Below are 24,063 nucleotides of genomic sequence, written 5' to 3'. Positions count from 1 at the left end.
TAAAGGGAGACCAAAGGCAAACTATTCTAAAAGTCTATATTCCATGTGCAATCAGCTTACTTGTATGAAATATCAGATGATAAATTACATCATATCTGTTACTTATTCCTGAGAGACTAGGGGTTCACCACCCAGGGACCAGACACAGGGATGATTATATAATCCGGGTCAGGCAGGAGGCAATGCTGAATCCTCCTGCAGACAGAACTGCGTGCAACGAACAAGCCAGGAGTTCTGGGACAGGCACTGATATCTTTGCTGTTCCTTTGATTTATATTTGAGATTTCCTTATGTTTTAATGCTTTTTTGAAAGAAGGTATTTTATATAAACAAAGGAACGTATGAAATAGTACACACATTTTTATTGTAGTTAGTTGTAGTTGTTTATTTTAAATACATATAAACAGGGAATATAAAAGGAGCAAACATACATTATGGAAATGGTCAGATGTTTTTTAATATTTTAAATATTTATCTGTTATACTATGCATTATGTGTAACATACATATTATATTTCTATAAATGCTTTAAGTTTTAAAGGAAAGTATTTTTTCTTAATTATGTCTTTCTAAGCAGATATACAAGTTAAGTTCTAGGGTTGAAAATCTGCACAGTGATCACTAGACCACTGTTCCAATGCTCTTCTGTATCCCTCATCTGCATTCAATTCCTGTGTTTTAAATTCTCCTAGAACATAAGAGGACAAGTGGAGGAGAAGGGAATGACAGAGGATGAGATGGTTGGATGTCATCTCTGACTCAATGGACATGAGTTTGAGCAAGCTCTGGGAGTTGGTGATGGACAGGGAAGGCTGGTGTGCTGCAGTCCATGAGGTCACAAAGAGTCAGACCCAACTGAGTGACTCAACTGACTAACTGATGACATTATGTATCACATAATTGGTTTGGGTAAAATATAACAGGGGGACATAGAATTCCATTGTCCTTCCAAAGACAAGTAATTCTTAAACCAAAGAAAGGCAGAACTCAGAGATACTGAAGAGAAATCTGGCTCAAATAAAACAATCAAACAATGTTAAAATGTTTAGAGAATTGGAGTGGGGCCACAGCTCAGATGTGAATGTCTCTGAGGTTACAGAAGTGTGACCATGAGAGTATTTATGTTATGTGTCTTATGAAACCGTTATGGCAGAATACAAAGTGTGGAAGAGAGTAGGTTAGGGCAGAAAGGACTCATGCAGCAAACCAGGCCTTCTTCCTTGCCTCTATGACCCTTGCTACCAGCATCTCTGCAACTGGATCTCAAATGCTCTTCATCATCTCCCTGGTATAACTGCAACTTCCAAGCAGAAGAATGGTCAGCACTGGCATGTTACTCTATGTGCATCTCAGCATTAAGTTCATAGATTCCCTTCCACCCTCTTATCCAAAAATCACCACCCTCTCTGTCCCAGCGGGTCCTGAAACATGAACCATCTATCCCTCCTATGATGAGGTTGGAGGGACTTGAGAGGTTAATGGGGAAGTGAGGACTTCTTATATTCAGAACTGGCTATAGTTCTGCCCTCTCCACAGGGGGAATAAGAAAGCAATATATTCATCACTTGTGCTTCTTATTTACTACTCTTCTCTAACACAGGGTATAACAACATTTCTACATCATTGAAAAACAAAACAAACCAAAAAACACAGCAATCTTGTCAAAAGACAAGTTATGTGAACCACCCAATTATCAGACCCCTGCTTCACCCAGAGTATATCATTTTGTTAGTGTTAGACAGAAGTAGCAAAGTGTTAGTCACTCAGTTGTGCCTGACTCTGCGACCCCATGGACTGTAGAGCCCACCAGGATCTTCTGTTTATGGAATTCTCCAGGCAAGAATACTGGAGTGGATAGCCGTTCCCTTTTCCAGGGTATCTTCCTGACCCAGGGATCAAACCCAGGTATCCTGCATTGCAGGTTAATTCTTTACCATCTCAGCCATCAAGAAAGCCACAAACATGGTCATAAATACTACACAAGTTGGATTGAAAACAGTGTGATTTAGTTCGATGAAAGGGCACTGCAAAACTATATAGTGCTTTGCAAATGTATTGTTGTCAATTTTTTTTTTTCATTTAAACAAAATTGGAGAATATTTCTCAGAGTCTGTTGGCCTCATGCAGTCCTAGGAAGGTTTGTCTCTTTTCTTGATTACTTACATCTACAAAAGGACCAGGGGGTTAACTATAACGATAGTAAATTGACATATTTACCCTCCATTTCCATTTCCTCTTTCACAACCAAGAATTTCCCAACAGATCTGAGTGATGACTGCTGAGAACTGCAGTGTGGCTGCTAACTTCACATTCCTAGGACTTTCAGACAGAAAGCACGTGCAGCAGGGGCTCTTCGTGCTCTTCATGCTGGTTTATGGGGTAACTGTGGTTGCCAGTGTCGGGATGACCCTGCTGATCAAGGTGGACCCAAGACTGCACACACCCATGTATCATTTCCTGAGCAATCTTTCCTCCTGTGATGTCTGCTACTCCTCTGCTGTCTCTCCCAAGATGCTGGCTGATTTCCTATCTGAGCATAAAAGGATTCCATTTGACTTGTGTGCTATGCAGATGTATTTCTGGGGGACCTTTGCAGATGTAGAAAGTCTCATTGTTGGCTGTCATGGCTTATGACCATTACGTAGCCACTTGAAATCCACTTCTTTATAGAGTTTCCATGTCCAGAAGACTCTGTACCCAGCTAATATCTGTTGTCTACGTGGAAGGTTTGGTAGATTCAGCAATCCACAACTGTTGTACATTTCGACTATCATTTTGCAGTTCTAATGTCATCAATCACTTTTTCTGTGACTTCCCGGCCTTGCTAGCCCTCTCCTCCTCAGATACATCCATCAATGAGATAATGCTGTTCATATCCAGTAATTGTGTTGTGGGGACCAGCATTATCACTGTCCTCCTCTCCTACAGCTACATCATAGCAACCATCCTTAGGATGAATTCAGCCGAGGGGAGACGCAAAGCTTTCTCTACATGTGCCTCCCATTTAACTGCTGTGGCTATATTTCATGGCACGCTCCTGTTCATGCATTTCAGACCCAGCTCAAGTTACTCCATGGACACAGACAAAATAACCTCTGCCTTCTACACAGTTGTCATCCCCATGTTAAACCCACTCATCTACAGCTTAAGGAATAAGGATGTAAAAGTTGCCATTAAAAAATTAATCAGTACTAAATTGTGTTCTGAGTGATACAGTGTTTTCAACCAAAACTACATATGTAAAGATTCTGGGAGCTGAAGTTCAGGTGCTGATAGATTCTTGTAGTCTCATCATTACAGTCTTCTGGATATTACCCATTAGTTACCTTTGTGCATAAATTGAGTGTTGAAAGTAGTCATTGGTGATCTTAATTTGTCTCCAGATTAAGAAAGGGGAGCAATATGCTGTTTTGCAGAGAGGATCTTTTTTAAACCTCTTTCCTTGGGTAAGCCTCCTGTGAGATAGCATTCACCAAGCTATCCCTCCACCTATGTCAATTCAACTTACCATCCTATGATTCCAGTACATTTTTTAAACAATAGGTTTAATAAAGGTGCTCAGCAATAAGAGAATATTAGTGAGTCAAATAGCATGTAAAATTGTAGAGGCAGTGAATAAATACTTTCATATACAAAATAAACTCATAAATAAATAAGAATAAACATAAAACCATGTGTTGTAATTAAAACCTCGATAGATGCAAGTTCCTTTCCTTTCTTGTTCACCCATTATCTATTTTGATATTTATATTTCTGAGCTTCAGAATGCCATTCAAAAACACTTACTGAATAAATGAATGAGGACCCCTTGTATTATTAAGCAAAGGAGTCCTTGTAAATTTACCAAATACACTAGAAAGAACCCCTCCCTTTATTTCACTTTATTCTAGTATATTTACTGTGCCTTCCACATGGTAAAGAACCTACCTGCCAATGCAGGGGAAATGAGATGTGGGCTTGATCCCTTAATGGGGAAGATTCCCTGGAGGAGGGCATGGCAACCCACTCTAGTATTCTTGCCTGGAGAATCCCATCGACAGTCAAGCCTGGTGGGCTTTAGTTCATGGGGTCATTAAGAGTCAGGCACAACTGAAGTGACTTAGCACACATGTGTACTCAGTGTAAAAGAAATATGTCTCTGTTTTGTACCTCCAGACTCAGTTGAATAACATACACAGGGATCACAGGGATTGACAGAATTTCATGAATAGTCTATTCCTTATACTTCTGCCCCAATAATATCACTAAGTAATCATAGAATCATGTGTACTAGATTGCTATTACACTTCAGAGACTGGTTATCATCCTGTGGATGTTCTATCTTGCCAATATTGCAGAGACCAGATATGGTGCTATTCACAGATGTACAGAAACTCATGATTAGAAGTTGGGGGATGAAGAATCTGGGTCTTCTTTAAAGGTCACTGGAAAAGACAACTCCACCTCTTGAGGTGTTCCTAGCATTTGCCTTTTGCTGTCATTGTTTTTAGTCACAAAGTTGTGTCTGACTCTATTGTAGCCCACCAGGCTCCTCTGTCCATGGGATTTCCCAGGCAAGAATACTGGCGTGGGTTACCATTTCCTTCTCCAGGGGATCTTCCCTACCAAGGGGTTAAACCTGCATCATTTGCATTATTAGGCTGATTCTTTACCAGTGAGCCATTACCTCAGTTAATATTTAAAAAAAAAAAAAAAAGAAAAAGGCCAATTGCTATCTTTTAAATGAAAGAGAAAGTTTTCATTTTAAGTATTGGTATACAGGAAGATAAGAAACAAACACAAGGTAATGTTTAGAATTGTTTATATTTGCAATGATTGATATTGGCTCCCTGTGTATCTGTGGCATGTACTGGAACTTTTATTCTAAACAGAATTTTAGTAGTAGTCATCAAAATATGGCTTTTCCAGTCGTCATGTACGGAGGTAAGAATTGTACCATAAAGAAGACTGAGTCCAAAGAATTGATGTTTTCGAACTGTGGTATTGGAGAAGACTCTTGAGAGTTCCTTTAACAGCAAGGAGATCAAACCAGTCAATATTAAAAGAAGTCAACCCTGAATATTCATTGGAAAGATTGATGCTAAAGCTGAAGCTCCAATATGTTGGTTACCTGATCCAAAGAGCCAAATGTTTGGGAAAGACCTTGAATTTGGGAATGACTGATGGCAGGAGGAAAAGGGTACAACAGAGAATGAGATGGCTGGATGGCATTTCTGACTCAATAGACATGAGTTTGAGAAAACTCTGGGAGATGATGAAAGACAGGGAAGCCTGGTGTGCTGCAGTCTATGGGGCTGCAAAGAGTTAGACACGACTTAGTGAGTGAACCATGATCTTAGTGTTTTGAATGTTGAGTTGTAAGCCAGCTTTTTCACCCTCCTCTTTCACCTTCATCAAGAAGCTCTTTAGTTCCTCTTCACTTTCTGCCATCAAAGTGGTATCATCTGCACATCTAAGGTTGTTGATATTTCTCCTGGCAAATTTGATTCCAGCTTGTGATTTATCCAGCCCAGCATTTCTTATGGTGTATTCTGCATATAAGTTAAATAAACAGGATGACAATATACAGCCTTGTCATACCCCTTTCCCAATTTTGAACCAGTCATTTGTTCTATGTCCAGTTCTAACTGTTGCTTCTTGACTCATATGCAATTTTCTCAGGAGACAGTACATGAATACTGGTACTCCCATCTGTTAAAGAAAGTAAATAAATAGTCTTGTTTAGGCTTCAGAGACAAAGCAGAGCAGGCCTGTGACCTTGCTTCTAACCTACCTGGGCACTGCCCTGACTGGCAGTGACCGCTGTGAGTGCAAGACTTGCAGCCCCATAGATAAGATGGGGGAGGAATCCTGAGATAGTTGAGCCCCTGGAGGGGGCCTGGCCAACCAAGCCCCTGGAGGGGTCCTGGCCAACCAAGCCCCAGGCTTTGCCATGTTCCAATTTTCCATGGCAAAGCCAACAGCATTATCTTGAAACCAGGCTTGCAATTTGGTCCCAGATTGATGAATGTATCCATTTGAGTCTGTCCTGGGATTATAAGTCAAAATCAGGACAGTCTTTGAAGTCTCACCCACAGAGCAGAGTGGAGGTACTTCCTGGGACCTTTTCCCAGTTGGGACTCCAGATGTCCGTGACATGGAACCTCCCAGCGCTGTTTAAGTCTGGATGTTGGTCAAAACCCAGTTTGGTGATGTATCCTCTGCTCTATTAATGTTAGTATCTTGAAAGTAAGCTAGATAATTGTCTATTAAATATCTGCATTATGTATTTGTATATAACGAGCGGGTTACTTTGTTAACAAATCCTTTGAACCTGAGAAGGAAATGAAAACTTTTGGCAATAAAACAAAAAACAAAAAACTTTTGGCAAAACACCATCATTTCTAAGATTTTTCCACAGATTTTTGTAATCCACACAAAGACTATAGCACCGCCAGTGAAGCAGAAGCAGATGTTTTTTTTGGAAATTCCCTTGCTTTCTCCATGACCCACCTATTTTCTTTTATAACTTCAAATAATGGATTTTTTTCTCAGTATATTTTATATATCAGTACCTCTTAATTATTGTCCAAACCCCTTCCACATTCAATGTACTTTGTTAAAAACCTATTAAATATAGCCATGCCTATTAAAAATAAGCTTATTTGTGTTATGTAAAATTGGATTCTCTGGCCATGATTTACATATAAGGTGCTGAAGTGCTTAGTCACTCAGTAGTGTGTGACTTTTGCTGAGCCCATGGACTATAGCCCACGAGGTTCTTCTGTCCATGTAATTCTCCAGACAAGAATACTGGATTTCCTTCTTCAGGAGATCTTTCTAACCAGAGATTGAACCCTAGTCTCCTTCATTGCAGATGGATTCTTTACCATCTACCCACTGTATGTTTAAGGAAAAAAAGATATACTTTACTTTGTTCCTTTAACTTTTTATCTAATGACACTGTATTAATGCCTTTACATATGATAAGGAAACCAGGGTTTTTTGTATTTGCTTCTGTTTATTTTTGTTTTAACATAATGATTAAGATGTGAGAGAGGTGAGTATTCAACCTGGACTTTTTTTTTAAGTTGGGGTACAGTTGTTTTACAATGTTGTGTTAGTTCTGCTGTGCATTAAACAAATCACCTATGTGTGTGCATGTATCCCCCCAGCCCCGACCCTCCGCTCTGGCACCGCACCCCTCTAGGTCACCGCAGGGTACCACATTGAACTCCCTGTGCTGTACAGCAGCCTTCAACTCGCTATCTGTTTTACATAAGGTTACACAATCATATAAAGCTTCATAACTCCCTCAGGAACGAGCCCTGAAAAGAGATGGCAAAAATTCACAGCACCAGGCCATGAGTGGCGTCTTCAGGATCCATCTTTATCCACTTCAGAGGCAGGTCATCCAGGGTTTCAGATCTCACCACACATCCCATCATCATATCATGTTTGGAATTCTTTGCCCTTAGGACTGGTTTTTCAGGACCCTGCATTCATTCATTGTCCGAGTTGAGCAGAGGTCTCTTCACAGTGATCTATGTTGGACACACCATTCCCAAATCAGTTCAAATGCCTGAAACAACCCTAATGATGCAATTCTCTGGTTGCACCTTGCCAAGAAGTAATTTGGCTAATAAATCCCAGAGTACTTTTCTTATGTAATTCTCTGGTCCTGCCCCAAGGGCCATGGTTGAAATGGCACATTTAGCTGCAAAGGAAACAATGTCTATCTTTTGTGATGAACTCGTACACTTAGGACATTTCCTGTTCCATATTTAGGACAAGATACTTGATTCTCATCATAAGGCTACTATTCCATTCTTCCCCACCGAAAGCCAGCATTGCCCACACCTTACCTTCACAGTGATCTGTATTGGCAAAATTTTACTTTTAATTTCTATTTTATATTGGGTTAGAGTTGATTAACATTTTGTCTTAGTTTCAGTTGTACAGAAAAGTGATTTGTAATACAAGTCCATGTATCTATTCTTTTTCAGATTATTATCCCATATAGGTTATTGCAGAGTATTGACTTCCCTATACTATAGAGTAAGATCTTGTGGATTATCTACTTTATACCTAGTAGTGTGTTTATGTTGATTCCAACCTTCTAAATTATCCCTTCCTCTGAAAAAACTACTGTTAAAGATAGTTTCCACTGCAATAAATGCAACTCTGATGTAATTTATTACACAGCATACATTTTCATTATTGAAGGCTTTCTTCTCTCTTGCTAGTTAACCCTCTCCCTGACCACTTAACCTCAACTTTAGGTTTAACACTTTCTTTATATTGTCCAGTCCAATTTCCTCTCTTCATTATTTGTCAGCCTCTCATTAAGGTATCATCCCAACAATTTTAGGCTTAATTTACCATCTCTGACTCCCATTGCATGGCCTCCTTCAGTAGCCGTGTGTAATGAGATTGTAACTTAGGTCAATTCTTTTCTCACAGTTCTTTCTTTCTACTCTGCAATTGGTATCCCCACAAATAAGCATAACCAGGGAGGGTGGTTAGGTCATATACAGAATGATAGAAGCCATGAGCTCATACTGGTAGAAAGTTAGTTAGCAGAGTTTGTTGAATCAAAATTGTAACAGATCTTATTGATTTGATAAGTATGTGATTCTTTCTTCAGAGGCAGCAAATTTAACTTAGCTTGAAAACCTCTCTAGAAATAAGCTATGAACTAGAGAAGCAGTTTCAACAGCATTGTGTCTGTATGAACACTCAATTTACAGTAACTGTCACCTTCAACAAATCACTACCTCCATGGGCCTCATTTTCCACTGGTCAAAAGAGAGTTATGAATGCAATAATCACTACTGAACATTCCAGCTACCACGTGCTGTATCTATATCGATATGCCTTTATCAATAATTTCTATTTAGGATGATTTTAGAGGGATGGGATTCTCTCTCTAGAGAGAGAGAGAGAGAGAGAGAGAGAGAGAGAGAGAGAGAGAGAGAGAGAGAACCATATACGTGTCACACACATATATGGCAAATTTGGCCTTGGAATACGGAATGAAGCAGGGCAAAGACTAATAGAGTTTTGCCAAAAGAACGCACTGGTCATAGCAAACACCCTCTTCCAACAACACAAGAGAAGACTACACATGGACATCACTAGATGGTCAACACCGAAATCAGATTGATTATATTCTTTGCAGCCAAAGATGGAGAGGCTCTATACAGTCAGCAAAAACAAGACCAGGAGCTGACTGTGGCTCAGATCATGAACTCCTTATTGCCAAATTCAGACTTAAATTGAAGAAAGTAGGGAAAACCACTATACCATTCAGATATGACCTAAATCAAATCCCTTATGATTATACAGTAGAAGTGAAAAATAGATTTAAGGGGCTAGATCTGATAGATAGAGTGCCTGATAAACTATGGAAGAAGGTTCATGACATTTTACAGGAGACAGGGCTCAAGACCATCCCCTTGGAAAGAAAATGCAAAAAAGCAAAATGGCTATCTGGGGAGGCCTTACAAATAGCTGTGAAAAGAAGAGAAGCGAAAAGCAAAGGAGAAAAGGAAAGGTATACGCATCTGAATGCAGAGTTCCAAAGAACCACAAGAAGAGATAAGAAAGCCTTCCTCAGGGATCAATGCAAAGGAAATAGTGGAAAACAACAGAATGGGAAAGACTAGAGATCTCTTCAAGAAAATTAGAGACACCAAGGGAATATTTCATGCAAAGATGGGCTCAATAAAGGAGAGAAACGGTATGGACCTAACATAAGCAGAAGATATTAAGAAGAGGCGGCAAGAATACACAGAAGAACTGTACAAAAAAGATCTTCACGACCAAGATAATCACGATGGTGTGATGACTCACCTAGAGCCAGACATCCTGGAATGTGAAGTCAAGTGGGCCTTAGAAAGCATCACTATGAACAAAGCTAGTGGAGGTGATGGAATTCCAGTTGAGCTCTTCCAAATCCTGAAAGATGATGCTGTGAAGGTGCTGCACTCAGTATGCCAGCAAATTTGGAAAACTCAGCAGTGGCCACAGGACTGGAAAAGGTCAGTTTTCATTCCAATCCTAAAGAAAGGCAATGACAAAGAATGCTCAAAGTACCGCACAATTGCACTCATCTCATACGCTAGTAAAGTAATGCTCAAAATTCTCCAAGTCAGGCTTCAGCAATACGTGAACCATGAACTTCCAGATGTTCAAGCTGGTTTTAGAAAAGGCAGAGAAACCAGATATCAAATTGCCAACATCCACTGGATCATCGAAAAAGCAAAAGAGTTCCAGAAAAACATCTATTTCTGCTTTATTGACTATGCCAAAGCCTTTGACTGTGTGGATCACAATAAACTGTGGCAAATTCTGAAAGAGATGGGAATACCAGACCACCCGACCTGCCTTTTGAGAAACCTGTATGCAGGTTAGAAGCAACAGTTAGAACTGGACATGGAACAGCAGACTGGCTCCAAATAGGAAAAGGAGTTTGTCAAGGCTGTATATTGTCACCCTGTTTATTTAACCTATATTCAGAGTACATCATGAGAAACGCTCGGCTGGAAGAAACACAAGCTGGAATCAAGATTGCCGGGAGAAATATCAATAAGCTCAGATATGCAGATGACACCACCCTTATGGCAGAAAGTGAAGAGGAACTTTCCTCTTCATGAAAGTGAAAGAGGAGAGTGAAAAAGTTGGCTTAAAGCTCAACATTCCGAAAATGAAGATCATGGCATCTGGTCCCATCACTTCATGGCAAATAGATGGGGAAACAGTGGAAACAGTAACAGACTTTATTTTCTGGGCTCCAAAATCACTGCAGATGGAGATTGCAGCCATGAAATTAAGCCACTTACTCCTTGGAAGGAAAGTTATGACCAACCTAGATAGCATATTCAAAAGCAGAGACATTACTTTGCCAACAAAGGTTCATCTAGTCAAGGCTATGGTTTTTCCTGTGGTTATGTATGGATGTGAGAGTTGGACTGTGAAGAAGGCTGAGCACCAAAGAATTGATGCTTTTGAACTGTGGTGTTGGAGAAGACTCTTGAGAGTCCCTTGGACTGCAAGGAGATCCAACCAGTCCATCCTAAAGGAGATCAGTCCTGGGTGTTCATTGGAAGTAATGGTGCTAAAGCTGAAACTCCAGTACTTTGGCCACCTCATGTGAAGAGTTGACTCACTGGAAAAGACTCTGATGATGGGAGGGACTGGGTGCAGGAGGAAAAGGAGATGACAGAGGATGAGATGGCTGGATGGCATCACCGACTCAATGGAAGTGAGTTTGAGTGAACTCCGGGAGATGGTGATGGACAGGGAGGCCTGGCGTGCTTCAGTTCATGGGGTCACAAAGAGTCGGACTGAGCGACTGAACTGCACTGCACTGAATACACACATATATACCAATGGATGGAAAAAATTACATCTCTAGTCCAGTGGGTTACAGGAGGCCCAATCCCATCAATCAAGCCCAATTAACTGACCTTTACAGAATTTTGACTTTAAGAGACATTTCGTTAAAAGGGATATTCATGTAAGTTTATTTCCAGCTTTTGTGTCATCAGGGAATCAGATATTCTACACAATGGACAAGGATTGAAAAGACAGACAACAATAAGTGTTCTTTAAGATGTGGAAGGGCTTCCCTGGTGACTGAGATGGTAAAGAATATGCCTGCAACAGACCTGGGTTCATTCCCTGGGTCAGGAAGATGCTCTGGAAAAGGGAATAGCATCCCACTCCAGTATCCTTGCCTGGAGAATTCCATGGACAGAAGATCCTGGTGGGCTACAATCCATAGAACTGAAGAGTCGGGCACGTCTGAGCGGCTAACACTAGATGTGGAAAACCCAGATGATTCACATTGAAAAGTCATAGTGGAAGTGTGAATTGACATACTTTATAGAAAACTATATGAATATTTACTAAATCTAAATTTTATTTTTAAATTTTAAATAGATAGTTACCTATACAGTATTATGTTTAGGGACATCATTGGCATCAAGGAAGTTTGTTTAGATACAGATTTTTTATCTCAGTTGTTTGTCTCCAAAGTCTTGCATTTTATTTTATTTTATTTTGTGTGTCCCCATGCCATTTTTATTTTGTCCCTCCCCATGCCATCCCTCTGGGTCGTCCCAGTGCACCAGCCCCAAGCATCCAACATCATGCATCGAACCTGGACTGGCGACTCATTTCACATATGATATTATACATGTTTCAATGCCATTCTCCCAAATCATCCCACTCTCTCCCTCTCCCACAGAGTCCAAAAGTAAATAGTCTTTATTTCTTTGAGCTTAGGAGAGCATAGATTTGCATTTTGTTTTTCACAGGAAATTTCTCTATTTGAATACTGTTGGCATGTTTATAATAGCTATAAATTTTGGATAGCTCACCCTTGGCTTCTGTTTCTCAGGTATGGTTTGATTTGCAGTCAGGATCTACATGCAGAGACTGACCTGCAGGAGTGTAGTGTTCCTCCTAGAAACATGATTCCTTCCCTCTTGTTTGTGCCCTCCCCTGACTTTGCTGCACTTTTCCTGTGGATTGATTTTGCTCAGAGAGACACCTGTCATGTTGTCAAGGTACTTTGAATGCAGAATCAAGTTTTTATCTCCCCCATAAATGCCTCTACTGTTTATTTATTATTGTAGTATTCATAGTAATAGTAATTACAGTGTTGGTGACAAAATGGGAAAACAAGCATGCCTTCCTATCCTTGGCAACATTAATACTTAAAAATTAACCTAAACTTGACAATCCTATTTAAAATTTAGATGTTGGTGATTCTTGGAAATAAAAATAAAGGAAGGTTGCATAATCAAAGGAAATGCTGGTAGTTCTCCCAGGGAAGAGCATAAGAAAAGGAAGAAGGACTCCTTTTGAAGCACACTGGTCTCCAAGAGGAGATTCTTTCTTTATAGAAATGTGACCAACTGGCCATTTGCTCCTTTCATGGTGTGCTCTTATCAGTTCAGTTGCTCAGTCGTGTCCAACTCTTTGCAACCCCATGCACTGCAGCATGTCAGGCCTCCCTGTCCATCACCAACTCCCAAAGTTTACTCAAACTCAGGTCCGTTGAGTCAGTGATGCCATCCAACCATCTCATCCTCTGTCATCCCCTTCTCCTCCTGCCCTCAATCTTTCCCAGCATCAGGGTCTTTTCAAATGAGTCAGTTTTTCACATCAGGTGGCCAAAGAATGAAGTTTCATTTTCAGCATCAGTCCTTCCAATGAATATTCAGGACTGATTTCCTTTAGGATGGACTGGTTGGATCCCCTTGCAGTCCAAGGGATTCTCAAGAGTCTTCTCCTACACCACAGTTCAAAAGCATCAATTCTAAGGCACTCAGCTTTCTTTATAGTCCAACTCTCACATCCATACATGACTACTGGAAAAACCATAGCTTTGACTAGACGAACCTTGGTTGGCAAAGTAATGTCTCTGCTTTTTAATATGCTCTCTAGGTTGGTCATAGCTTTTCTTCCAAGGAGCAAGCGTCTTTTAATTTCACAGCTGCAGTCACCATCTGCAGTGATTTTGGAGCCCAAGAAAATAAAGTCTGTTACTGTTTCCACTGTTTCCCCATCTATTTGCCATGAAGTGATGGGACCAGATGCCATAATCTTAGTTTTCTGAATGTTGAGTTTTAAGCCAATTTTTTTCACTCTCTTCTTTCACTTTCATCAAGAGGCTCTTTAGTTCCTCTTCACTTTCTGCCACAAGGGTGGTGTCATCTGCATATCTGAGGTTATTGATATTTCTCCCAGTAATCTTGATTCCAGCTTGTGCTTCATCCAGCCGAGCGTTTCTCATGATGTACTCTGCATATAAGTTAAATAAGCAGGGTGACAATACAAAGCCTTGACATACTCCTTTCCCTATTTGGAACCAGTTTGTTGTTCCATGTCCAGTTCTGACTGTTGCTTCTTGACCTGCATACAGATTTCTCAAGAGGTAGGCCAGGTGGTCTGGTATTCCCATCTTTTTCAGAATTTTCCACAGTTTGTTGTGGTCCACACAATCAAAGGTTTTGGCATAGTCAATGAAGCAGATGTTTTTCTGGAACTCTCTTGCTTTTTTTGATGATCCAAAGGATGTTGGCAATTTGATCTCTGGTTCCTCTGCCTTTTCGAAATCCAGCTTGAATGTCGGGAAGTTCACGGTTCACATACTGTTGAAGCCTGGCTTGGAGAATTTTGAGGATTACTTTTGTAATTGTATTGTGCTCTCATCAATAGCCACCATATCTGCTCCAGAACTCTCAGTTACACAGTATGGCTCTTTCTGCCTGCTTCTATGCAGTGTTTAAGCCTTGTAGACCTTTATTCATGGAAGTGATTCTATGTGGAGGTTGAGGGTATGATCTTTGCTGCTGGCCTGGCTGGGCTTGAATCTGAGCTTCACTACTGACTAGCCATATGCCTTGGCAAGTTACTTAACCTCCTTGTGCTTCAGTTTCCTAATCTGTGAAGCCCTGCCTAAATAGGCTACGGGGATGAAAGTCATCTGCAGCAACATTGGAAAGGTATCAGGCAGCAAGACATGAACCAAGTAATGGAGATGAAGAATTATAAATGCCAGCAAGACCAATGTGAGTAGCCAGGCTCAAAAAGAGATCAGCATCATAGACAGCTCTATGTGAGCCAGCTCTGAATTCCTTTTCCAGAAAAGAATGGTTGCCTTTATGACTTACCACTGCAGTGATTTCCTTCTAATTGATTAGGCCTCACCCTGTCCATGGTTGGGCTGTTTGAGATCTTCCAACTTGACAGATGTTGCTGAGGGTCCTGTAAGGAGGGTTTAAGTTTCCTCAGTCGGGAGTAGGAATAGGAAGGCAACTCTTTTTCCCCTCAGAAAATTTATTTTGGGGACTTATGTTGCTTTTGCATTAAACAATAGAGGTCTGAATCAAGATTGGAGCCTTATAAGGAACAAATTCAGTTCTTGACCATTTCTAAGAAAGTGCATATATTACCTATTATTAATCTGTGTTATAAAATTTATGTATATGTAGATTTTATAATTGCTATATCTTTAAGTGTAACATATTTTTAAGGTTAATGATTGTAATCTAATGAATTCAACAATGAAAATTACCATCTCCTACTTTTCTTCTTTCTTAAGCTAGATTTTTATTATCTCAAAATATGGAAAAACGCATAAAGCTTATGTTTCAGATCCTGGTTCACCCTTTTATTAGCTGTGTGACCTGGCCATGCTACTTAACTTTTCTGTTTATTGGAGGCTAATTACTTAACAATATTGTATTGGTTCTGCCATACATCAACATGAATCTGCAACTGGGGTACACGTGGTCCCCCTCCTGAACCCCCCTCCCACCTCCCTCCCCATACCATCCCTCTGGGTCATCCCAGTGCACCAGCCCCAAGCATTCTGTATCGAACCTGGACTGGCAATTCATTTCTTATATGATATTATACATGTTTCAATGCAATTCCCCCAAATCATCCCACCCTTTCCCTCTCCCACAGAGTTCAAAAGACTGTTCTATACATCTGTGTTTCTTTTGCTGTCTCGCATATAGGGTTATCGTTACTATCTTTCTAAATTCCATATATATATGGGTTAGTATACTGTATTGGTGTTTTACCTTATGGCTTACTTCACTCTGTGTAATAGGCTCCAGTTTCATCCACCTCATTAGAACTGATTCAAATGTATTCTTTTTAATGGCTGAGTAATACTCCATTGTGTATATGTACCACCGCTTTCTTATCCATTCATCTGCTGATGGACATCTAGGTTGCTTCCATGTCCTGGCTATTATAAACAGTGCTGTGATGAACATTGGGGTACACGTGTCTCTTTCAACTCCGATTTCCTCGGTGTGTATGCCCAGGAGTGGGATTTCTGGGTCATAAGGCAGTTCTGTTTCCAGTTTTTAAGAAATCCCCACACTGTTCTCCATAGTGGCTGTACTAGTTTGCATTCCCACCAACAGTGTAAGAGGGTTCCCTTTTTCCCACACCCTCTCCAGCATTTATTGCTTGTAGACTTTTGGATTGCAGCCATTCTGACTGGTGTGAGATGGTGCCTCATAGTGGTTTTGATTTGCATTTCTCTGATAATGAGTGATGTTGAGCATCTTTTCATGTGTTTGTTAGCCCTCTGTATGTCTTCTTTGGAGAAATGTCTGTTTAGTTCTTTGGCCCATTTTTTGATTGGATCGTTTATTTTTCTGGAATTGAGCTGCAGGAGTTGCTTATATATTTTTGAGATTAGTTGTTTGTCAGCTGCTTCATTTGCTATTATTTTCTCCCATCCTGAAGGCTGTCTTTTCACCTTGCTTATAGTTTCCTTTGTTGTGCAGAAGGTTTTAAGTTTAATTAGGTCCCATTTGTTTATTTTTGCTTTTATTTCCAATATTCTGGGAGGTGGGTCATAGAGGATCCTGTTGTGATCTATGTCGGAGAGTGTTTTGCTTATGTTCTCCTCTAAGAGTTTTATAGTTTCTGGTCTTAGGTTTAGATCTTTAATCCATTTTGAGTTTGCTTTTGTGTATGGTGTTAGAAAGTTTGGTTGACCAGTTTTCCCAGCACCACTTGTTACAGAGATTGTCTTTTCTCCATTGTATATTCTTGCCTCCTTTGTCAAAGAGAAGGTGTCCATAGTTGCATGGATTTATCTCTGGGCTTTCTATTTTGTTCCATTGATCTATATTTCTGTCTTTGTGCGAGTACCATACTGTCTTGATGACTGTGGCTTTGTAGTAGAGCCTGAAGTCAGGCAGGTTGATTCCACCAGTTCCATTCTTCTTTCTCAAGATTGCTTTGGCTATTCGAGGTTTTTTGTTTTCCATAAAAATTGTGAAATTTTTTGTTCTAGCTCTGAAAAATACCGTTGGTAGCTTGATAGGGATTGCATTGAATCTATAGATTGTTTTGGGTAGTATACTCATTTTTACTATATTGATTCTTCCAATCCATGAACATGGTATATTTCTCCATCTATTAGTGTCCTCTTTGATTTTTTTCACCAGTGTTTTACAGTTTTCTATACATAGGTCTTTAATTTCTTTAGGTAGATATATTCCTAAATATTTTATTCTTTTCATTGCAATGGTGAATGGAATTGTTTCCTTAATTTCTCTTTCTATTTTCTCATTATTAGTGTATAGGAATGCAAGGGATTTCTATGTGTTGATTTTATATCCTGCAACTTTATTATATTCATTGATTAGCTCTAGTAATTTTCTGGTGAAGTCTTTAGGGTTGGCAATTTATGTTATTCAATTGTTAGTAGCATGCTGCTATCCATGTTACAGATTTAGGGAGAATTAGTCCTCATGGCCTGGATGGGCAGTCAGGTTTGTGAAGATAAGATGGGGTTCTGTCTAAACAGAGTGTAGCCTGAGGAAACATGGTATTCTTAGAGAAAGAGAAGCATCTGAGAAAAATATGTCTGGAAAGAAATCAGGTTATGGTGATGATGATTGACTTCACTCCCTCCAAATATACACCAGAGAAATAGAGAATGGAAATAAATTATTAATGACCACAAATATATCATCATCTTATACATACATGCTGAAATACTTTTCACAATTACATAGGGTTTTTGAGATTTTTCTTGTCAATATCTGCCACAGAAGTACATTTGGTATTTTCATATTGAAGTCATCACATAAAGAAGAGAATACACTAAGGAAAAGCATTAATAATTGTAACAGAAATCTCTTTTATGAAAATTATTAATTTAATTGAATTTTGTCTGAAGGATATTCTAGCTTTATAGACATCCAGGGGAAATACTATAACAGTAAACAATATGAAGACATAAACAAAAATAACTGAAAGTAATTTGTTTTGTATGTATTCCAAGTTAGAGCTCAGAAGAAATATGAAACTTACTGAATTACTGGAATGCATAAACTGGTACATGTCTTGCACATCTTTTCTTGTTTGCTTACATTTTGCCTTTACACATCTGTGACAATTAAATTAACTGCATTAAGACTGAAGTTGTAGAGGTAATATACATGATTATAGTACATTTAGGAAGAATATTTATCACTTGCTGCTGCTGGTAAGTCACTTCAGTCGTGTCCGACTCTGTGCGACCCCATAGACGGAAGCCCACCAGGCTCCCCTGTCCCTGGGATTCTACAGGCAAGAACACTAGAGTGGGTTGCCATTTCCTTCTCCAATGCATGAGGTGTCTAAAGAACAAGTAGCAACCTGTGCTCAGAAGTATACAGCAATGATTCACACGTGTGATAAAATACTACAAGAGATGGATAATGCAGAGATCACCTCCTCAAAACTGTCAGGTTGTACAATGTCAAAGGACACCACTTTCTTTACTTCCTATTCCTTCCTGAAACTGCAACGAAGTGGTCCCCCACATCACTTTCTCTTCACCCCAACATTGATTCTGTTTGAGTCCATGTGATGTAACTAAAACAGACACCCTCCCAGTGTGACAGGGCTTCTTAGTTGCCCCTCTGCTCTCGGTCACTGCTGGATCCCTCCTTGGTTTAGAAATGGGACTTGTATGATCCACCAGTCCTCCCAGAAACCTAGGAGCCACATGTCATTGTTTTGTGAGTTTTCAAGTGTCACTTTAACATAAACAAGCCATAACATCTGACAGACTACTTAGTGTTATATTTTAAGACAAATTTGTTTCATTGTGCTGTATTCAGGAATATATTTTTTGAGGTATTTCTATGGAAGTAAAGAAACAATGTCTACAGAATTGCAGAATATTATTCCCTCTGGGCTTCAATTTCTGTTTCATATTATAAGGCTATTAGGTCAGGATATATGTGATAATATGTCAAATCTATAATAACATGCAGTGAAAATTAGATAATATAAAGTGAGTATAGGTGAAAAATAAAAAATTGCAAGTTTTAAGTCATTTTAATACTCTTTGCTCCTAAACATCATTTATAGAATTTATTTATTTATTTTTATGATTTTAATTCTATTTATTTATTTATTTGCTTGCCATGTGGTATGTGGGATCTTAACCCACACCAAGGGCACCAAGTGGAACCCTCCCCCTCTGCGGTGGAAGTGCAGGGTCTTAACCACTGGACCCCCAGGGAAGTTCCCACATAGAATTTATTTTAAGAAATATCTGACTTTGATAAACTATGTTGTTGTTGTGCAGTTGCTAAGTCATGCCAACTCTTTGTGACCCCATGGACTGCAGGATGCCAGGTTTTCCTGTCCTTCACCATCTCTTGGGGTTTGCTCAAACTCATGTCCATAGAATCAGTGATACCATCCAACCATCTCACCCTCTGTTGTCCCCTTCTCCTCCTGCCTTCAATCTTTCCCAGCGTTAGGGTCATTTCCAATGAATCATCTCTTCCCATCAGGTGGCAAAAATATTGGAGCTTCAGCCTCAGCATTAGTCCTTCCAATGAATATTTAGGACTGATTTCCTTTAGGATGGACTGGTTGATTTCCTTGCTGTCCAGAGGACTCTCAATAGTCTTCTCCGACACCACAGTTCAAAAGCATCAATTGTTTGATGCTCAGCTTTCTTTAAGATCCAACTCTCACATCCATACATAACTATTGAAAAAACCATAGCTTTGTTTATACTAACCTTTGTCAGCAAAGTGTTGTCTCTGCTTTTTAATATTCTGCCTAGGTTGGTCATATATTTTCTCCCAAGGAGAAAGCATCTCTTAATTTCATGGCTGCAGTCACCATCTGCAGTGATTTTGGAGCCAAAGAAAATAAAGTCTGTCACTATTTCCATTGTTACCCCATGTATTTGCCATGAAATTATGGGACTGTATGCCATGATCTTAGTGTTTTGAATGTTGAGTTGTAAACCAGCTTTTTCCCTTTGCTCTTTCACCTTCATCAAAAGGCTTTTTAGTTCCTCTTCACTTTCTGCCATAAGAGTGGTGTCATCTGCATATCTGAGGTTGTTTATATTTCTCCCAGAAATCTTGATTCCAGCTTGTGCTTCATCCAGCCCAGCATTTCACAGAGTATATAAATTTAATAAGCAGAGTGATAATATATAGCCTTAAGTTAACTCCTTTCCCAATTTTGAACTAGCATGTTGCTCCGTGTTTGGTTCTAGCTGTTGCTTCTTGAGATGCATACAGGTTTTCTTGGAGGCAGGTAATGCGGTCTGGTATTCCCGTATCTTTAAGAATTTTCCACAGTTTGCTGTGATCCACACAATATGAAAATGCAGAAAGATGATAAATTATATATATTTAATTTTCTCACGTCACAGGTTTTATGGTATTAATAGTTGAATATACACTAAGTGGTGTTATATGTATAATTAATTACATAATTCATTGTAACATCATTTTTATTTAAAAATTAAAAGCCAAGTGGGTGTAGAAAACAAAATCTAGTTATCCATAGGTAGTATATATATATGTTCAGATATTTGCTGTTTTTACAAAATCTTTACTTTGTGGATGCGTTTAATGGGATGTTATGTGTCTGTGTAATTATCTAAGGGTGAATGGTTATGCATTTGTTTTGCAATTTATCAAATGAAAATAAAGTGCCTGTATAGGGATTTGTGAACTGGATATAAAGAATGCTTGTTGATTCGTATCATTTAACTGTATTTGTATTCCATTCACAATCAAGTTACTTGTATGAAATGCCAGATGATGAACTACATCATGATGTCTGTTAATTATTCCTGAGAGACCAAGGGTTCACCACCCAGGGACCAGACACAGAGATGGTTATATAGTCTAGGTCAGGCAGGAGACAATGCTGAATCCTCTGGCAGATACAACTGCATGCAACAAACAAGTCAGGAATTCTGGGACAGGTACTGATATCTTTCTTGTTTCTCTGATATATATTTGAGATTTCCTTAGGTTTTAAATCCTTTTTTGAAAGAAAGCATGTTATATAAACAAAGGAAGATATGAAATATACACAAAACTTCATTTTACTTACTTTTTACAATCTTTATTTCAAATCAATATATTTGTTATTGTTGATCAGTTGCTAAGCCATGTCTGACTCTGCAACCCGATGGACTGTAGCACACCAGGCTTCCCAGCCCTTCATTCTCTCCTTGAGTTTGCTCAAATTCATTTGCACCAAATTGTGTTGGTGATGCTATTTAACCATCTCATCCTCTGCTGCACCTTTCTCTTTTTCCCTAAATCTTTCCCAGCATTAGGGTCTTTTCCAAAGAGTTGGGTTTTCCCCCCAGTGACTTGGCTCTTTGCATCAGGTGGCCAAAATATTGGAGCTTCAGCTTCAGCCCTTCCAGCAAATATTGAAGGTTGATTTCCTTTAGGATTAACTGGTTTGACCTCATTGCAGTCCAAAAGGACTCTCAAGAGCCTTCTCCAGCACCACAACTGGAAAGTATCAATTCTTCAGATATACACAGATAAATATACATAGTCCAACTCTTTTGTGATCCCATGGACTGTAGCCTGCCAGGCTCCTCTGTCCATGAGATTTCCCAGGCAAGAATACTGGAGCGAGTTGCCATTTCCTCCTCCAGGGGATCTGCCTGATCCAGGGAGCAAAGTCATATCTTTTGCATCTCCTGCACTGGCAGGCAAATTCTATATCACTGAGCCACCTGGGAAGCCCTATGTTCAACTCCACTTTTCTTATGAGGGCGGGTATGACATTGTGTATCACACAGTTGGTTAGGGCAGAGTATAACAGGGGGACATAAAATTCAATTAGCCTCCCTAAGACAAGTGACTCCCAAATCAAGGATGACTGGCCTCAGAGATATTCAAGATAAATATGGATCAAATTAAAGAATGAAACTATTAAATTTTTTAGAGACTGGGGTGGGAACACAGTTCATGCATGATTGTCTCTGAGAATCTGGGACTGTAAACATATGAGTATTTGTATCATGTGTCTTACATAACTGAAATTGTGTTAAATATATCATATTAAGAAGAGTAGACTTGGTCAGAAGGATCCACACAGTAAACCACACTGCCTTTCTTGCCTCTCTGTCATCTGTGCTATCAGCATCTCTACAACTGGGTCCCAGACATTCTAGCAGCAGCTCTCAGAGGTGAGAATATCAGCCCTGGAATATGACTGCCTCTCCCCTCTAACATTTCATACATAGGCACCTTTCCACCCTCTTACCCAAAAGCTATCACCTTTCTGCTCCACTGGGTCTTCGCAAACTGTCTATCTCTCATATACTAAAGTTGAACAGACCTGAGAGTTTAATGGGGAAAAAAGAGTTCTTGTTATGTCCAGAAACTTGCCATAGCTCTTCCTGCTCCACACTCCACACTCCACACACACATTGCATTTCTTTGAAGAAATTGCAAAGCAATATGTTCATTATCTATATAACTCATTAACTGTATTTTTCTATTACAGGATATGATAACATCCGTACATCATTGAAACAAAACAAAGCAGAGATCTTGTCAGGAATCTTGCCTTCAATCTGAGGACATAAATTCCTTAATATTAGATTGAAGTAGCAAAAATGGTCATAAATGCTATACAAATTTATGTGGAAATAGCCTGATTTAGCTTAGATGAGTTTGTGCTGCAAACACTACAGTGGTTTACAAGTGTATCATTATTATTATCATTTTATCAGTTATATCAAATTGGAAATATTTCCCAAAGGGTCAATTTAACTTCAAGGCATCTTAGCATTATTTATCTCTTCTTCTAATTACTGAAATATAGAAACAAATGGCAGTTTAGCAATTAAGACAGTAAGATGATATTAACCCTCCACTTCCATTTCCTTTTTCATAACTAGGAATTTTCATGTGTGAGGGATGACTGCTGAGAACTGCACTGTGTTTGCTGACTTCATATTCTTAGGACTTTCCAGTAGACAAGATGTGCAGCAGGGGCTCTTTGTGCTCTTCCTGCTGGTTTATGTCATAACTGTGGTTGCCAATGTGGGGATGGTCCTGCTGATCAAGAGGGACCCCAGACTGCACACACCCATGTATTACTTCCTGAGCAATCTGTCCTTCTGCGACATTTGCTATTCTTCTACTATCTCTCCCAAGATGCTGGCTGATTTCTTATCTGAGCAAAAAAGGATTCCATATGATCTATGTGCCATCCAGATGTACTTTTTTGGAGCCTTTGCAGATGTGGAATGTCTCATGTTGGCTGTCATGTCTTATGACCGTTATGTGGCCATTTGCAATCCACTTCTTTATACAATTGCCATGTCCAGGGGAATCTGTACCCAGCTTGTGGTTATTGCCTACATCGTAGGCTTGGTTGATTCAGCAATCCATACCTGTTGTACATTTCAGTTGTCATTCTGCAATTCCAATATCATCAATCACTTTTTCTGTGACATCCCACCCTTATTAGCCCTCTCCTACTCAGATACATCCATCAATGAGATTGTGATGTTTACTTTTATTGGCTGTGTTGTGGGGACCAGCATTATCACTGTCCTCCTCTCCTACAGCTACATCATAACAACCATCTTTAGGATGAACTCAGCCGAGGGGAGATGCAAAGCTTTCTCTACATGTGCTTCCCACTTAACCGCTGTGGCTATATTTCATGGCACACTCCTGTTTATGTATTTCAGACCTAGCTCCAGTTACTCCATGGACACAGACAAAACGGCCTCTGTCTTTTACACAGTTGTCATCCCCATGTTAAACCCACTGATCTATAGCTTAAGGAATAAGGATGTAAAAGGTGCCCTAAAAAAAGCAATCAGCACTAAATTATGTTCTGGGTGATACAGTACTTTCATCCTAAAGTATTTAAAGATTCTAAGAGAAGCAGTGCAGAAACTTTGACATAGATTCTTATAGTCTTACTAGTACAGTTTCTGAATATTTTCCACTACTTACACTTTGACCTAAATCAGTTTAGGGAACAGTCATTACACTAAACTCTCCCAACTAAGGAAGAGTAGTAGTAGGATCACTCTTCTGTTTTGCAAAGAGGGTTTTTTTACACCTCTTTTTTCTTTTCTTGGAGAAGTCTCAGAGAGATGACATGCACAGAGCAACCCCTGACTCATGTTAATTTGACTTACCTTCCTAAAGGCTCCTATTTATTTATTTTAACAACAGGCTTAATAAACTTGCTGAGTCAGATGGGAGTGTTAGTGGGTCAAAATAGGTTTGTT

The 24,063-nt window shown here is 39.5% G+C and overlaps 1 protein-coding gene and 1 pseudogene across 1 annotated transcript; both read left to right on the top strand.

Moving 5' to 3' along the window:
• The first annotated feature begins 2,270 nt into the window (after positions 1-2,270).
• On the top strand, positions 2,271-3,210 carry LOC113907029 (annotated as a pseudogene).
• Positions 3,211-22,729: 19,519 nt separating this feature from the next.
• On the top strand, positions 22,730-23,668 carry LOC113907028 (olfactory receptor 5W2-like). The gene has a single exon (XM_027565927.1). The coding sequence runs from the start codon at positions 22,730-22,732 to the stop codon at positions 23,666-23,668; it is 939 nt and encodes a 312-aa protein (XP_027421728.1).
• Positions 23,669-24,063: the final 395 nt, after the last annotated feature.

The sequence above is a fragment of the Bos indicus x Bos taurus genome, chromosome 16 (genome assembly GCF_003369695.1).
Source record: "Bos indicus x Bos taurus breed Angus x Brahman F1 hybrid chromosome 16, Bos_hybrid_MaternalHap_v2.0, whole genome shotgun sequence".
In the NCBI taxonomy this organism is placed as follows: domain Eukaryota; kingdom Metazoa; phylum Chordata; class Mammalia; order Artiodactyla; family Bovidae; genus Bos; species Bos indicus x Bos taurus.
Note: the sequence above shows the minus strand (reverse complement) of the source record. Positions and strands in the feature narration are given on the sequence as shown.

Excerpts from the sequence above, each read along its gene's own strand:
- LOC113907028 (XM_027565927.1), top strand. The coding sequence starts at position 22,730 with ATGACTGCTGAGAACTGCACTGTGTTTGCTGACTTCATATTCTTAGGA.